General features: G+C 45.4%; 1 protein-coding gene across 1 annotated transcript in view; it reads left to right on the top strand.

Annotated features, from left to right (window-relative positions):
- The first annotated feature begins 5124 nt into the window (after positions 1 to 5124).
- Positions 5125 to 18099, top strand: part of TRABD2B (TraB domain containing 2B) — a 265011-nt gene continuing 252036 nt past the window's right edge. Inside the window, exons 1-2 of the mRNA XM_005521136.3 lie at positions 5125 to 5273; positions 5711 to 6271. Coding sequence (XP_005521193.2) covers positions 5166 to 5273; positions 5711 to 6271 — 669 coding nt within the window. The 5' untranslated portion in view covers positions 5125 to 5165. The remainder of the gene's footprint in view (positions 5274 to 5710; positions 6272 to 18099) is intronic.

The raw sequence follows: 18099 nt of genomic DNA, 5'->3' as shown, positions 1-18099 counted from the left end.
AGAAGGACAAACAAGCAAGAAAATGTAAGAGCTACTACAGTGACTACATTGTATTGCTTACAACACACATAAAAAAAAAGGTGAAACATTGAAACAGTTGTGATAATTCAGCAGTTTCAGCGTGACAGCCTTAAGTAGTAGAGGCTTGTTCATCTGACAACTGCATGTTTCAAATCATGAGTTGCACAACTGAACCACAATGTTTTATGTGACTACAACATCAAAATCAATCTTCTGCATGAAAATCTATTTGCCAGACACATCACAGCACAGGTGTCACAGCAAATAACAAGTCATGGCATGACAGCTAGCGGTGCAACTGCTTTAGGTTTGATACTTTTCTGAGTCCAGGACAGCTACAGAGAATGCCACCTGTGTACAGGAGTAAAGAAATCTAATTAGCATCTTTAACTGAACTTCAGCAGCACGATCTAACATTGAAATGAACCCTGCTCAGAGTGGTCGGACCAGAAATCTCAGGAAGTTCCTTCCAACCTAGATTGTTCTGTGATCTGTAGCATACAAGAAGATTGAATCTCATCTGCCATCTCTGGCAGGAGCAGAAGACACCTTCAGCTTCATTTGTGGAAAAAGGAAAAGCTGGGTTCTTATTCTTCCAGTTTTGACACAGGATAGGTTTGGGGAGAGTCATTGGCCAGCAGAATTCCTTACTGCAGGAAGGTTTTAAGAAATTCAGAGACTGAAATCCACTGAGTGCCTTCAAATGAAAGTGTGGAGACAGGGAAATACTGCTACATCACAGGCCAACAATATATGGTGTTTTTCCTGTGAGGAAGGTGAGCAGAGAGAAGCACATTCTTTAATAAAAATGTTACACTTCCCTGCATGCAAGTACTGATCCATCACAATTTGTTTTCTCTCAGACGTAATAATAATCTTCTTTACCTGCTGGAAACTCACTGTAATTACAAGTTCCAATGCAAGCTTCTCATTAACAAAGAAATCTACCCTCTATTCCATGGGGTTTTGTTTTACCTCATTAAAGATATTGTTAAAGCCTCCAAAAATATTTTTTATACCCACACAGACTCCTTATTGAATCTGGCTGTCTTCACTTCCTGTTTAGCACAACTCACTTGGTAAATTGTTGCCTCACCGCACCCCTAAAGTGGTTGCCTTTAAGTGGTTGGTGAAATGATTAATATTTATTTAGCAAGGTTCTTTGAAAATGATACTTGACATAAATAACAGCTATAACTATTTATTATGCTTCCACAAAAATAGTACAATTTTTGTAAGATTAAAAGCCAATTCCCTCATTAATTTTCTTAAGATTTGTTAAACCAAACTAATGTAACCTTCTATTTGCAGCTTAGCCCTCTTTTCTCTTCACAGTTTTTAATAGTCAGTATTTTCCATCTGATTACTTCTAATCACACTGTTATACTGCTTTTACAGCCTTGGGCTGTATTACAAAGCTTCTCTGTTACTCCAGATAGGCACAAAACAGTAGCAGGTAGGGAGCAATACACATTTTCCAAAGATCAGCACCATTATTTAATGTTTTTGTAAATATTTACTTTAGACGCAGGCTAAACGTTACTTAAGATTTGTTCTAAACTGCTGTGTTTGAAAGTAAAAAATCATGAGGACATATGGAAGTCATCTGAAGGAGGGAAAAAAAATGATACAATTTCACAAAAGAATTAATTTCTTTACTGTAAGAGTTGCCTTCATAAAACCTGTGGTGTGCTTTTGTATCTTAGGTGGAACATCATGACATATATCATGTGGTTTTGTGGTCTCCTCTTCCTACTGCCTGAAGCTCTGGCTGCAGTTTCCCTAACCTGAATGTCCCACCAAATCTGTACACACCCTCATCGTGCTCCCACTGGGATTTCTGTTCCTGTTATGCTCCTTTTTCCCCACCCCCCCTTCTTCTTCTTAGTCATCTTACCCACAAGCGGCATAAATCAAGGCGAGGCCGTGTTTTCACAGCTAGACAGTTCTTGCAACATCAGGGCTGAGTTCAGGGAAACGGCTGGAAAACTTGCTATCCACACACACATCCACACACACACACCTGCCTTTTGGCTCATGGAAGACGAGCACAGCGCCAAAGATGTTTGTTTATTCTTGCCCTGCTTTGATATGTACGCTATTGATAAGGGCAATCGCCTCCCTCACCGCACAGCACCCGGCACTGAGCAGGGCCTCACATCCTCACAGACCTCCCAGGAGTCTTCTCAAGGGCGTGAGATTCTGGGCCACATCACTCCTGATGTCCCTAGCAGCCCCCTGACAAGGCTCCTCTGTTCTTTGGCTTTGGAAGAGATTTGGGAAGGAGCTAGAGAAAGAGTAGGCCAAGTCAAAGCCACTAAGCCAGGCAAGTGCAGCCATGTCACTTTGGACGTGGCACTTGCTGAATGCAAGGAGAGTTTGATCCAGGTGGAGCACCACCCCAAGATATGTTTAAAAAAAGACTGGATCTGGCACTTGGTGCCATGATCTAGTTGAGGTGTTAGGGCATGGATTGGACTTAATGATCTTGAAGATCTGTTCCAATCTAATTTAGAAAAAAAAGAAAAAAGAAAACAAATGGAGCTCCATGTTACGGTGTCATGACATCATCAAGCCTGTAGCTTTGAAATGGTTTGTGGCAGCTTAGGGAAAAGCAGCAGGATCTTGTGCTGTAACTCTACTTAGCCCTTGTTGTGTAACATCTGCTGGGACATGGACTGCACAACCTTCCTGCTCTGGACCTTCATTTCAGGTCTGGGCATGGCCAGCTACAGTGACCAGGCAGCACCAGCACGTTTGGGGTGGGTGGGCTGGGAGTGTGTGCTGAGGCACACTCGGGAGAAAGGTGGGGCTGCTGCAGAGAGAAAGATGCCATGGGCACAATAAGCCAGGCCCTGCCCTCCCCATCCTTGTGGGATTGTGCCATCACACCAGCAATGCCAGGGAAGTGAGTTGATGGGGAGGGCACTTGAATGCTCACTGCCTACAAAGCAACACACACACAGCTGCTGCCACTCCATATCCCAACAGCACGGAGCCACAGGTGACTGCAGGCCACCAGCACCCAGCGTGGCCATGACTCGCTTGTCTCACTGGACCATCCTGTGCAGCAGTGATGGGACACTCTGTGTGCTGAAAAACCTTCTGCCTCTCTGTCCTTCTTTATTTTTCCCTTATCTGAACCATATCTCTCAGGGTGGAACTAGAAAATGGAATATTTATTTGAAATATTAAAGAACTAGAAACACAATGAGGAAAAACCAGTCCCTTACTCCACCTGATTTTTACCTGTCTGGGAGATCTGGGAGGAGAGAGAAGAGGATGAATGGCATCACTTAGAAAGGAGCTGCTGGTTCCAACACTGTGGTGAGGAGGATGCTCTCCTGCCAGGGGCAGCGTGCAGGGGATGCACACACAGTGGTTCCTAAGTGCCTTCAGCAGCCTGTACAGCTGCTTTGGTCCATCAGTCACACAACAACCGGTGTCCCTCACAGTCTCCAGGGGGCTCTCAGGAAGCCACATTTACATCCAGGTGGGCCTGAGTCTGTCACTCAAAACTCTGCTGGCTCCATGCATCATAGTGGTAATGACTGCATTTCACCATGTAAATTTTGGTAGTTTGATCATTGTCAATACAGTGAGGAACTTCCTAGTTTTGGGCAGGGTTTGCAGTCAGGGAGGTGATGGGGAAGCCAGGATACAGACTGGCTCTGCTGCACAGAGCAGGATGATGGGCAGTATCCAGCAAGGAAAATGGGCTATGTCTGGCAGCCTGACACCCATCCTTGCCCAGAATGTATCTGGAGAGGCAGGAGCTCTTGCATGTGATGGTGATGGGCACTCTCAGCCTGTCCTCTGCTCTGAAACCTTTTAAACACACGGTAAGTGGTATGAGCTGGAGCTGCTGAACTCAATCGCCTTCTGCAACGACCTCCACAGAGGGCTCCAGACCCCCAGGGACCCTCAAACGCTCCCGTCACCAAGAATCACCTCAGGTCGTGTTGCTGAAGCTTTTCAGTTCAAGTGGAAGCTGGATCGCTAATGATACATGTTTGAAAACTACACAAGTTTCCGTCCTTCCATCCTCCTGTGAAGCTCGGGAGGCGGGGGTCCCGGTGAGGACAGCTGAGGTCCGGGGTAGGGTGCCACCCGCGCCATGCAGGGGCCACGTCCTTGTCCTGCCCTCCCCGCCGGGCTCGGCGGGGCCGGGGAAAGCCGTACGTGTCCCGGCCGCGCGGGTCAGCAGCCGGCGAGGGCTGAGGGAGGGCGCCCTAGGGCATCCCCCGGGGAGCCGGCTGCCCTCGGTTCCTGCCCGTGACAAACCCCGTCGGACTGACTCTCAACTGGTTTTGGCAGTCTGGGGATGTGGGAGCTCGCCGGTTTCGCGCTGTCGGGTGTTAAACGCGCTGGACGCGCCGCGCAGGTGCCGCGGGCCGGACGGGCCACGGGCGAGCGCCGCCGCCCCTCAGCCGCAGCTGGGGCGCCATCGCCCCCTGGCGGCGACCGCGGGCGGCGGGAGGCGCGGGCGGGCCGGGGCGGCTGCGCGGAACTTTCCGCCGGCGCGCGGGTCCGGCCTCCGGGGCGGGGGACGCGGGGCGGGGCCGAGGTGCTGGGGCCCCCGCCGCCCCGCCGAGCACCGTCCGCCTTCCGAAAGGCGCCGCGGGACCCCCTTCTCGACCGCCGAATTAAAGAAAAAAGAAACCAGTCAAAAAAAATCTTGGTTTTAAACTTTTATACTTTCTGGCTGCTCTCCCTCCCTTCCTCCTCTCTTCCTCCCCCCCCCCCCCCCCCCGCCCCTCTCCTCCCAACCTCCTCCCGAGGCGGCGGGGCGGGAAGGAGCGTCTCCGGTCTGCAACACCAAAGCATGGCGGAGGCTGGCGATGAGAACCATCCTCCCCAAAGCATCCAGCGCCTCTGACAAGCCCGGAGCCAGAGGGGGTGGGAAAGGGCGGGAGGGGGGAGAGCATGGGAGGGAGGGGGCAGCCAGTCCTTCCCCCTGCACTTGTCAGATGCAGATGGGACTGGCAAAGTTTGTTTGAATAAAAAAAAAAAAAAAAAAAGGCTAAAAAAAAAAAAAAAAAAAAGGGGGAAGAGCAGGAGGAGGGGGAGGGAAAAAAAAAAGATCTTAGAAATCCAAAAAGGCTCATCTGGGAAGGAGAGAGAGGAGACCGAGAGGAAGCGGGATGCAACTCAACCTGACGCTGATCTGCATCGTCTTCGGGGGGTTCCTGCCCGACGCCGCGGCCCGGCGGGAGCAGAGGGACACGGGGCAGTGCGACCTGCCCCGCTCGGTGAGCCGGGCCGGGCCGGGCCGGGGGCGCGCCGGCCCGCGGGGGATGCGCGCGTGTCCGCGGGGCGGGGGGGGGCCGGGGGGCGCGGGCGGGCCGGGGGCGCGCGGAGGGAGCGGGGCCCCGCGCTCGCGGGCGCGCGTGGCCCCGCAGGTGTGGCGGCGCTGCCCCGCGCGTCCCCCGCGGAGGGGCCCGGGGCTGGAGCGGGGCCGGAGGGATGCGGGGGCGAGCGGAGGGTCACGGCGGGTCCCAGCCCCACGCGGGCCTCACGGTGCCCCGGGGCTTTGCTCGCTGCGAGCCCGCGTGGGGCTTGTGCGAGGAGGAGAGGGGGAAGCGGGACCCCCGCTCCTCCTGCCCTGCGGGCAGCCCCGAGGGTGACATCGCTGTCTCCTGCCTTTGTGCCCCTCCATCACTGACCGGCCCCTCCGTCTTTCCCGCAGCAAGGAGAGCTCAACTCCTTCCTCTGGACCATTCGCCGTGACCCCCCCGCTTATCTCTTCGGCACCATCCACGTGCCCTACACGCGAGTTTGGGACTTCATCCCTGACAACTCCAAGGCCGCCTTCCACGCCAGCTCCAGCGTGTACTTCGAGCTGGACCTCACGGACCCCTACACCATCTCGGGGCTGGCCAGCTGCCAGATGCTGCCCCACGGGGAGAACCTGCAGGACGTGCTGCCCCGGGAGCTGTACCGCCGCCTCAAACGCCACCTGGACTACATCAAGCTGATGCTGCCCCACTGGATGACCCCGGACCAGCGGGGCAAAGGGCTCTATGCCGACTACCTCTTCAACGCTATCGCCGGGAACTGGGAGCGCAAGAGACCCGTCTGGGTGATGCTCATGGTGAACTCCTTGACGGAGACGGACATCCGCTCCAGAGGGGTGCCGGTGCTCGATCTCTACCTCGCCCAGGAGGCCGAGAGGATGAAGAAGAAGACGGGTGCGGTGGAGCGGGTGGAGGAGCAATGTCATCCGCTGAACGGGCTCAACTTCTCCCAGGTAAGGAGGCTTTCTGGGCCTCGTGCCTTATCCCAGGATATGGGGGCTGTTCTCCTTGCACTTCCATCAGTTGAAGGGGGTGAACCCCAAACAGTGGGCTAGTCATTCATGGGCCTCGGCAGCTTTTGTGTTGGGCTGCCTGTTCTCCGTCACGCCGATCCGTGCTGCCTGCTGCAACCCCGTGATGTGCGTGGCAAGCTCTGTGTGGGTATCATGTGTATAATTTATTTGACAGGCAAATGTCCAGGGTGTGAAATGTGTGTGTCTGCTTGCTTGCCACTTGTGAGGGAAACTTCCATGCTTCCCATCCTGCCCCAGAGCTGGGTAAAAAGTGTTTTTTTTTGTTTGTTTGTTTTGAAGTAAAGCAGCTCTGTGGTACTTGTCAGGAAGAGGATGAAGCATGAACAATGAAAATAGAAATTTCGACATTGTTCAAATTGATTTAAGTACATGCAAACTGTCAGTTGTCTTTTTAGTGGTCACTCTGGGTCAAAACAAAGTGGCTCATGTTGCCCTTGTACTGGGGGAAATTAAGTGTGCAATAGGCATGGGTTTATTTCATTTTAGAGCAGGTAAATTTCAGCAAACAGAAAAGGATGTAGTTTAAGAAACAAAAGTTATTGGTGTAACTGGACTCCGGAATTCTTTCAATGGATTTAGCTTTAAACAACCAAATACTAAGTCATGAGATCTATTTCATTTCAGTGGATTAATCAGGAACACAGTAACAGCTATTGACTTTGCTTTGTGGAACTGTTTATGTGAAATGAGATTTACGAGAAATTGAGGAAATGAATGTGTGTGGAAGAAAACAAATAATCCAGAAGAGATTTAAGATGGTGTCAGTTACTGCTATGATATTTCATTTTTTACCTGCTTTTTGTCATTAGTTTTGGATCAGTCTATTTCCAGCCTTATCTTACTGTCCTACTTTGACCATAAAAATTCTTGGTGATGTGGGAATAAGGATTAAAGGACTAATCTTTGGTGTGATTAAAATGTCCTTAGAGTGCCTTCACCCCCTGCTCCCCTGAAGTCCGGTAGGAACTATTTGAAGGAGAAAAAGTCTGACTTTCACTAACATTTGGTTTATCCAGTATTTCAACTAGGAGTTTTAACTCTGAATACAGCCCTCAGAGAAGATTTGATACATACACTTTTTGAATGTATTTTCTTGTTTATCAACAAAAATAATTAAAAGAATACCCTTCAGGATGTTTGCATTATTTAACACACATCCAAATCAAGGAATTCGTTTTAAACTGTTCTATATGAAAGGTTTGAATACTTTCTGCTGAACCCCTTCTTTAAGGTGAGGTAAAAATAATTAACCATTCCAGTCATACTATAGTGTTTGGTTGTATTAGGTCAAAAATGGCAGTTAGAATCAAGCATATGAAAGCACCTGGTTAAAAATGTACCACTTGGAAGCCTTTTAAATGTGAATCATACTGCATTTTTTTCTTTTCAGAGAGAGTGAGCAACAGAGAAAGGAAAAGGAACTGAGTACAAAACTCACTGCTGCTTTTAACCATAATTGTTTCTCTGTCCAACTTTTAAATAGAAACAAAAAATTCTCATTCATTTTGCTCCAAAATAATCTAAAAAAGCACAGTAAAGGTATTACGCCTCTTGGCAAGCAAAAGACAGTCATTTATGCAAAACATTTGTGCTGATTAAAGGAGTACATTCCATTTTAATTGTTAGAGAGAATTGACAAAGTTGCTGAAATAGATCAGCGTTCAGGAGGAAATTTCCTAGATTGAAGCTTGTTCTGGGAACAAGGCCACCAGAACAACAGGAGACAAAATTAAACAAAACAAACCAGATATTTATTTTCTTACTTCCTCTAGATTTCCATGCATCCTGACACCTGGCTAGTTGTTTAACAATAGTAATTTGTAATGTTATCACACCGTCTGGCAGTCCTACTGCTTGGTGTATTACTGTGCTAATTTAGTGCAAGGTTTCACCTCCCAATTCCAGGTCTTGGAGCCTTCCTTAAGCAACACATAATTAAAACACAATAAAATGGAAATCAGAAATTGAGCAGCTTTTGTCTTGCAGGGTGTTTGCACAGTTTGATGAGAACATCTGTGATAAATTATAGTCCCAAATCTGCTAAGGGTATCAGCGGTTTTTTACCTGTTTTCAGCGTTACTATTACAGGAACACTGTACATTATTTCTGCATTCAGAATTCAGGTTTTAGGATTGCTGAATCACATCAATGCTTTTGTTTCCCACGTCCCCAAAGTCCAGTATTTTTGCCCTAAGCAAATTTTAAAAAAAAGACAAAAAAAGCTTTTTTCCCTACTTCTTCTCCTCAAAGGCAGCTTTGTGCTACTGCAAATATTTAATCTGACTACATACACCAAATCTGTTAATCTGATACTGTGAGGAGGAGGAAATCTAGGAGTGGTCCCGGTGTGGTACTTGGTTTTGATCTGCTCTGAAAGAAAATGGATACACTTGCATTTTTGACCAGGAACGATCTTTGAAACGTTCTGTTCGTGGCTTTGAAATGTTGATTGTCTTAGCCGGATAAAAAGATTAAGGTGGCTCATATAATTAGCTGCTTCCTGGAGAGCCAGCTCCTGCAGGTAAGGCAGGGAGCATTGTTTTCTATTGTAAACCCCGAAACTTTGTAGTTCGATTCTTGCTCCCCCTGAAAACCTTGCCCAGTGTTTCCTGCTGCTTTTCCACCTCACTCCCATCCTCTTGCCTCCTGCTGACCGGCTGCTCTCCTGCTTGGATCCTGGGGGGAAGTGTTATCCCACCTCCTGGGACTCTGGCAGCTGCTGATCACTCCATGTGCGGGCCCCAGGTATGATAGAGCTGGTGTCAAGGTGTCTGAATCCCAGCAGAAGGAAGTGTTGGGAGCCTGGATGGAGGGGAACTCATAGCAGGTTTGGGTCAGGCTGAAATTTTACTGCTCCTTGGTATTTGAAGTTTCAGGGTTTTCATGGAGGGTAGGACAGAAAGAGCTGAGGCAAGTATGAGGAAGAAGACAAGTCTGTTTGACAGCACTGATGTTTATGTAGAGTGGCCAGAAAAGGGCAAAATCAAGTTGGCCAGGGCTGAGGGGCAGGTGACATTCCAGGTCTTCTCGTGGAATCATGGCAGAGGCACTGCAGCCACTGCTGGCTGTGAGGACTCATCTGTGTGTCCTCTGAGCACAAGCTGGGAATAGGGCTAAGCTTTCTCTCTTCTTTGGGACCCTCATGTGCATCTGTGATGGGAAGTTTTCCCCAGGATGTTGCTGGAGTAAGAATTGTGGTGGTGGCTGTTGCATCCTCCCTGATGGCCCAGGGCTGTGATGGGACCCCCATCACCCTGGAGTGATTGCAGTGTGTCCCCACTGAAGGTCTGTACAGTCAGCAAGGGGAAGGTCTTACTCGTCTACCCAAACTGCTGTTCCCTGGGGAGGTGGGTGGCATCTCCTGCATGTGTTTGATCCTGTTTCTCAGCAGGATCCCCAGTCCCAGACAGGGGATAGCCCTGCCTCAGCATTAGAACTAAAATCCCTCTCCCATCCCATCCTGAGCTTGCTCTCCTCAGGGACAGGCTGTATTCAGCTCATTGCAGATGCCCTGAATCCCAAGGTTTGTAGGGGATATTTTGTGTCAGGGTCCGGCTTCATGCCAGCCTGTTGGTGGGGAAGCTGTCAGGCTGGTGAGGAGCTGCCAGCACCCCCTTTTCTCCCGTTTGGGAAGCCTTGACTCTGGTCTCCTCCAGCTGGTATCATTTCCAACTGCAGGGGGAGATGTTAAATATCAAACCAGTGTTGATTGGATCAGAGACGGCCTCAAAGAAAGAAACCTCAGACTGTGCCAGATTAAACTTCACACTTCACCATTCTCCCCCTTTCATTTCTTTGCCACCTCATTCTCTGCACAAATAAACCTCATCTCCCCGCTTTCTACCAATGAGACAGCATTCATGGGGCAGGAATGACTTTGTTAACAAAATCAGTCTTCATTTCCCAGGTCCTGCTGTTCCATCAAACCCTGGGACATGGCAGCTTTGATTACTCTGGTGATAGGATTAGAGGGGGGAACAAGTGCTAGTTAATAAAAGGCCGATGGGTGGTCTGTCATGTTTGGTCACTGACAGCTCTGCAGCCTCGAAGCTGGACCTTCAGTGGCAAAACAGTAATATACACAGTAATATACAGGCAGGGCCACATCCTGGACTCTCTGCTCAATCTGCCCTGTCTCCTTGAAAAACTAAACATTTCTGTGATCACAAAGCTGGGATTCTCCAAGCTGACAGGACCAGTGTAACTGACTTAAAGAGAAATTTACTTGTTTGTCCTAATGAAAGAGCCAGGCTCAAAGTTTTCTGAACTGAATTAAAGGGCTCAGTTTCAGAGTAGCTGACATGATAGTCTGTATAGTTTACATGAGGGAGTATTACTGATTTTCTTTTATTTTAAATTTTTGAAATAAGAGTGGTTTTTGTCTAGTAGAAATTGCACCTTCTTGCTTTTATAGAATTTCAGGCTTTGTGAAGAGAGCAGGAGTCATCAAAAACAGCATTACCTGTTTTGGTTGTTGAATGTTCTTGAAAGAAATGTTGTTAGAGGGTTTGATTTCACATAGTTAGACATAGTGCACATAGTTTTCAGCTTGCTGTCTTTTCTTAAACTATTGCTCCCTTTACCCCTTTATGCCCTGGGGTAAAAAAAAATCCCCCAGCAAAATTAACCTCGGGGTAGAAATACATACAGCAAAAATAGAAATCCTTCCATTTAATTCCCTTTAAATACTAGTGGGAGCTGCTTTATGTCTTCACCAGGGGAACTGGTGAGGATGAAACTTTGCAAGTATTAAAACTGCAGTAGTGGCAGTAACACCTGAAGGTATCAGCAGCTGACGTTTTAGAGCTGTACCCACCTGTAGGTGTTGCTCTGTGCAGCCAGTGACTGTGTGCTCCTGCCCCACAGCCCCTTGGAAGGCTCACCCAGGCATTTGAAGCCTATTAAGAAAACAGCCAATCACTAATAATGGCTTGAGGGGCAGCTGGCAATTAATCTGTTGTATTTATTGTATATATAACTGCCAGAAGTGTTTGTACAACAGGTCAGGTATGAGCCCTTCCTTTCCCTCTGATCCTTCACACCTTCCTTGGTAACAACCAAGCCCAAAGCAGGTGTACCTGCCTGCCTCCCACGAGCGGGTCTGGAGAGTTCTGCTGGTTGATTTGTCTGCAAAATTATGGGTGCTGCCTGTGATTTGTATTAGGTAGGAATTACATCTTTGTAAGATGGGTCTTGAAAAGGGAAAACCCTCTAGAAAAGAGTCTGACAGACACTTAAGGGAGTCCTTACTGTACCTGAGGCAGCTTAACTTTACCAGTGTTTACAAGTCAAATAGCAGAATTGTGCCTTTTTTTCCTGTGTGTGTTTGCCACCTCAGGGCTGCTAACCCAGCAGGTACAAAAACCCCTTTTTAGTAAATGGTATTTTCACAGTGATGATTTTCAATCTGTTTGTTATTTGCTGTCACTTTGTAATGCTGTTGCAGCAGCAGTCAGGATCCTCTTCCAGGCCCAGAGTGCTTTGCTTATAAACAGAATGAACCATTGACCTTAAAAACCTCAACTTCAAGCATAGTGCAACCTACAGTCCTCAGAAAGTCTTTAACAGCCTCCCCTCAGCTCCCTAGTGAGTAGCAATCCATGTTATAAAGTCAGCCCACATCATTCAGGCAAGTCAGAGGTTCCTGGATTGCAAAGGCCAGAAATGATCTTAAGCAAGGGCACTCACTCACCTTGCACTCCTGTAGAGAGGAGATCAGTGGCAGGGCTCCTGGCAAAGCATATTTAGGGACTTCAGAGGACATACTGTAAAGTAACAGGTTTTCCCTGTGCTCAGCTTTACACTGCAAACCCTTATTAATCTTTTCACTGGCATTAGGAGTTGATGAGACAGGTAAAAGGCAGAAGAAATCAAGGTGTTACTACTTGAGCCGTGTGAACTTGGTGTGATTTCTTTCATCTTTTGGTCTTATTAGCGAGGTCTCCTGCCTGCTTGGGTGAATGACTCTAAGCCGACATCCTCAGAGCACAGTGTTTAGGTTGTAGCACAAAAATGGAGATTTTCAGCAATGACTGGTATTTTAGAAACTTCATTGTTTTTAACTTTTGAGGGTCAGTGTTAGAAGAACCCCATTTTGCAGGGAAACATATCTGCCTTGTGTTCTCTCCTTCCCCAATCCCTCTTCCAAGTAGACAACCCATACAGATGCTTGATGCTGCTATACGTAAAATCTGCCAAAAGCACTGTGGGCTGAAACAAAATTTTTATCTCTATGAAGTTCTCAAATTATTTCAAGGTTGCAATTACTAAGACATGTTTTTCTGGACATCTCAACAATGTTTGAACTTAATACTCCTTCTGTAACCCCAAAAGCATGATAGTTTCCAACTCATTTGAGACACCAGAAATTAAAGAGGTGCCTGCAGAGCTTAAAACTGCAGATATCAGTGTTTGAACGCAGTACCTCATTTCTTGGGTGGGAATTGGAGCAAGACTATGCCCTCTGCAGAGTGGTAACAGACATGCAACTAATCTGTAAGACTGGTTGTATCCATCACAATAGCTGGATCCCTATTAAGTTTCTAATTATGGTATCTCAGAATCTCCATTAATTTGCTTTTTCTGGTGCTCAAGAGAACAATACAACTATCTGGTACTATTGTTACTGTTTATTGAATCTAATTGTCTTTTAAAGGCACAGAGAATGAAAAGTGTCCTGGTTAATACCTGTCAGAAGCTCAAGCAGGAATTCACACTCATGTCCGTTGCATTTATCACTAGTTATTCCAACAGAAGTTCTTCACATTTGGATTTCCAATATTTTAGAGCTTCTGGTGCAAGTAATTTCAGGACTTCTAGTACAATATAAATGAAAGTTGGTAAAAACTGTAAATTAAAACCATGTGCTCAGCATTTTGAAATGCATGTTGTATGACTTGAGTAGGCTCATTAGCAAAAGTATTTTTGGTTTGAATGAGATCAAAGACCCAAGATTTTCCAGTCTGAGGATAATTTAGCATAGTCCTGGACACCCCATTTCTCATCATACATAGACTGCCAGTTATACCTAAAGAAATCATCATCCCTGAAGTATTGCAATTAGATTTATTATCAGTTTTTATCTGCTGGTCACCTCTGTCCAGGCACTGCAATGATGCTGAGGGGTTGAAGAGTCTTGCAGATGTCAAAAACGAGTTTTATTCCTGACTTCCTCAAAATCAGGATTGCAGTCCATGCTGGTGGGTAGTAGTGTTAGAAGTGACAGACCAAATCCTGTATATTGTACCCATTCCAGAGAATTCCTTGAAGCCAGGGGTAACACTGAACCATCCCCAGAAACTCCTAGTAACACACAGGGAAAGGACTGTAAAATAGAAAAAGCTAATCTGATTTCCTCTTTTCCTAGACTCAGTTAGAGTGGAAGTTATGAAGCCTTCCACATGAATTCTAGTCCAGAGGTTCTTCATGCTTGGGAATCCCTACAAAATAGGAGTTAGTTAAGATGGGGCAAAAAGTTAGGAACTCAGTCACAGGCAGCCCGATAGCTGTATCAACATAATTAAGGAAATGTTTTATGTTTCCCCTAGATTTAATTAAACCTGCTAGCTGCTTCTACCCTAACTCTTCCATTGGGGTACTGGGGAGACACACATACCTCCAATACATAAAACAGAGAGGAAGCATCTTCATAGAGTAAAGCAATATTCATCAGAGTCCCTTCGTGAGCCAAGGAATAAGAAAAAGGAAACAAATCTTACAGTTATTTTCTAACCACTTTCTATTTTAATAAAAGTCGAGTTACAGGGAACACAGGAAAAGAATTTCTTTCATGCAGGCAGTTCTGTGTCTTGAAAGTATCCCCTCAGTATTTTAGAGACTGTACTAAATCCAAGGTCTCCATTAGGCTCCCTCACTTTTGTTAACAATCACAGTGAAGACTGATTATTCTCTGTACACTTTCTGCCACTGCACAAATTTAGCTGTCCTTTGATTTCTTGCAGCCTTTTCCTATTACAGGTGACAGCATAATAGTGATGGGGAATATTTATTTAAATGTGAGACCAAATGCTCACAGTGCAGGAGTTTGCAGAGTCAGCAGAGAGGGAGAGGGCAAAAGGGTGATTTGAGAAACATGCCCAAATTTTTGAAGGTATTTGTATTTCTGGCATATGATTGGTTTACTGTTTTAGAAATGATCACTGAGATAAATGTTATGCCAGAAGGAAGTGTGATGTCCCAGTGTGTGTCGTTGGTTCTAAAGCACTGGTAAAATCATCACAGCTGTATTGATTGTTGATTGTTATTAATTGTGAAAATACTAAGCCTTACACCATGAGAGGAGCTGCTCCTTACATACTGGGAGTCAAATGAGATGCTAACCTGTAGCTTGCTTTCAAACTGAGGTAATTATTTTTGGGATATCACAGAGGCAGGAGAGGTACAAGTGTGCAAAATGGGCATAAAAATGTTGTTTTCATAAGAGTTAATTATACTAAAGGCCCTTCTTTTTCATAATGAATTTCCTGATTAATACCAGAAAAAAACTAAAAAGAACATGCTTAAAAAAGCTCATTATCTGCCTTCTGGAGAAGATAACTCACTGACACTCAGAATTGAACAAAGTCAAGTTTCTAATATGAAGTATGACCAAAGCAATTCTTATATGGCTTAGCCTTCAAACAACTGGGATGCAGTGCTGCTCCTTCAGCATTTCTCCTTTCCATTTACAGAATACCAGTAAGAAAATACCTCATCAGTCCCTGAGACCGGGTTATACCATCCTGAAATAATCCAGGTGTTTCGTGGCAAGATGGAGTTCAGAGGCTCACGGCAGCAGGCCTTTGCAGGCATGAAACACTGTCCAGCTTTATGGATCAGCTTGTCCCTGTCTGCAGACTGGCACTGGCCAGCTTTTTACCCAGCCAATTGTGTGAGGCCAGAGAGGATTTTCTTTATTAACTTGAGTGGCTTGGCTGTGAAATGAGACATACTGTACAGTGTATAACTCAAGCTCGCTTTCAAAGGCATTTTTGTTGAAGTTGGGTGTCCAGAGAGATCTGAGCCTTTAACATGTACTCATCTGAAACACACTCTAAAAACTTCGTAATTTAAGGTCAGCATTTGCACTAGTTCATGTTTCAGTAATAGAGTAGTGCTTGCTTTAAAAAAAAAATACTCAATTTATATCTAAATGTATAAAGGTAGGTTTTTTCTTGAAAATGAAAATGACTGCTCTAAGCACTTGCTGTGTGTTAACTGTGACTGGATCAGCTTGAAATGGATGTACCCTGTAGGGATTTCAGCAAATTATTGCTCTGAAGTGAAAAGAAAGCATCATTGATGCACTTGTATGATCTCAGAGCCGGTGGTATTAGTCGTTGGGAATCACTTGTAGTATTTTTGTATTTTAGGAAGTACAAAGAGCTACAATCTCCCAAAAGGTGTCGTATTTTGGCATAATTTGGAATGGGTTTTGTCATTAATGACAAAGAGATCCCAGTGGAAGATATTCCTAAGAATGCAAAACACAATCACTAAACCCACACAAGATCCCTTATCACACTCTCTCTAAAGTTGTTGCAGATTCATTTGAATTACACTGTAAAGATTTATCTCTTATTAATGGAGCGCTCTTCATTTTTTAAAATTGAGTTGTTGTGCAACACATCAAATAACAATGTCATAACACATCATAAATCAGTTTGTTCACTGAAGGATTCCACATGAGTTAATCTAACATCCTGGACACAGTTCATGAGCAGTTAATTTTAGCAGTTTTCTTTGATACGTATCAGTTAAGGCAAAGCAACTCCAGCCATTATGGAGTAGAGTCAAAACTGGTTGACGGCAAAGCAAGTACAGACAAAGATTGTTCACAGATAAAGCCTTTGGCAGATCATTCAAGGGATCTTTGCTTTATATATAGAACAATTGTAGCTCTAATACCAGCAGTGCAGACACTCTGTGACAAAGAGAAAATACACACATATACATACACACCAAACCACAGAAGAAAACCACACACACCACTTGGTACTTGAGTCTAACAAGAAAGTCAAGCTAAAGTTCACCAACCCTGACGTAGCTACAAAGAGCTCCATGGCAGGCAATGAGATGGGAAGAACCACCCCCAAAAAAGTATTCAGGAGTTATTCCCATTGTCAGTGTGGGAGAAACGGAGAATGTTTGATTTGAAACACAAAGTCCTCCGGCGGCCTGCCAAATGCCATTTATCTCAAGGTCACGCAACGTAAATAACCCAAGGGTTAGCTCCAAAGCAGGAGGTAGCTGAACAAGAGTAGGGGAAGGGATTCCTCTCTCTTCCCTGTGGATGTTTGGCATGCTACTGAGAACGTTTTGAGGCCTGGCACTCCTGACGAGTCTGGTGTATTAAGAGCAGTATAACGCAGCAAAAGCAGAGAACAACAGCTGAATGTAGCATCATGGAAAGGACCATGGTTTGAGACCAAGCCACTAAGCTGTCGCACATTTTCTGCAAGAATTAATCAGGGACACTAATTAAACAGGAAAACTTCAGCAGAAAAAAAAAAATCTCTTGGATGCTTAAGTCTGAAAAGATTAGTCCCTGTTACTCATTAGGGACAACCAGTGTTTATTTACTGTTCAGCTGAGTGGTCATATGAATTTTTCTGTTCTTCTAAAACATGAAGTATCACAACCTTTTTACACTTTTTAAGAGAACAACAAGTTTAGCAACTGTCACATAAATAATCCATCATTATCAATCAGGGAAGGAAGAGGTGTATTTTCCCAAGAGTGCTTAGACCTAAGGGTATAGCTTGGAATACAACTATGGAAGAATCCCAAAAGACTTGGCACCTCTTCCCCTGTTGTCTGAGGCAAAGCTCAGTGTAGTTCCCATTAAAACAAATCAAACAAGTTGGAAATCCTTTTACTGGGAACCCAAAACTGTATCTCTTGAAACCAGGCAAGGTGGCTTTCCTGCAGGTTTATGCAGAAAGGAGTTTAATGTAAGCAAATGATTTATTAAGAGAACAAGAGAGAAATGTTAGTCAATATTCTTCTAATTTATGTGTGATTTTGACAGGCTTAAAAACCAGCCTGAGTAGACTTACTTGTGATTTCATGTTGAATTTTTGATGCCAAGAAAAAAAGTGAACTAAACACATTAAGTCAGAAGGAGAGTTTCAAACTAAAAGTGTTTTGATTCAGTCAGCACCACCTGAGATCACTCTGCAGAGTCCTGTACATCTGTATGGCCTGAGCTCTACTCCTTCCAAACAGAAGGGAAACAAGCTGAGCATGAGGATAAGGAACCCTGAGTCTTTGTATACACAACACAGACAATTTTATACCTGTAGGCCTTACATAACATGTTGGAAACTGAGGCATGACTTCAGGGGCTGAAATACCTCAATTACATTGCTACATCTGGGGCTAAGACTATGATTTTTTCCATCTATAAATTTCTCTTACGCCTTTCAATTGATTTAGTACTTGTAGAAAAAGAAATATTTGTGTGCAGAGGGGCTGGAGCTGATGAGATGGTGATGTGAAAGGGACATCTGCTGGAGAAGTCCAGGCTGACTGTGAACTCCAGAACTTACAGCTCTTTGGGCAATGAACTATGGACTATATCTTCATCCCTTGGTAAATAGAGTGTCTCCACCCATCTTTGCTATTTTAGCCCCTGATTTTCTCAAATGCAAATGGTCTTGAAAAATGGCAGAGAACACAGACTTGCAACATTAACAATGAACCAAGGGCTTGTGTGTTGCAACAACCTTTGTTGAGGGATTGTTGTG

This window comes from Pseudopodoces humilis, chromosome 10 (assembly GCF_049639895.1).
Source record: "Pseudopodoces humilis isolate 2021_Gansu_Grassland_sample_001 chromosome 10, ASM4963989v1, whole genome shotgun sequence".
NCBI classification, from domain to species: domain Eukaryota; kingdom Metazoa; phylum Chordata; class Aves; order Passeriformes; family Paridae; genus Pseudopodoces; species Pseudopodoces humilis.
Note: the sequence above shows the minus strand (reverse complement) of the source record. Positions and strands in the feature narration are given on the sequence as shown.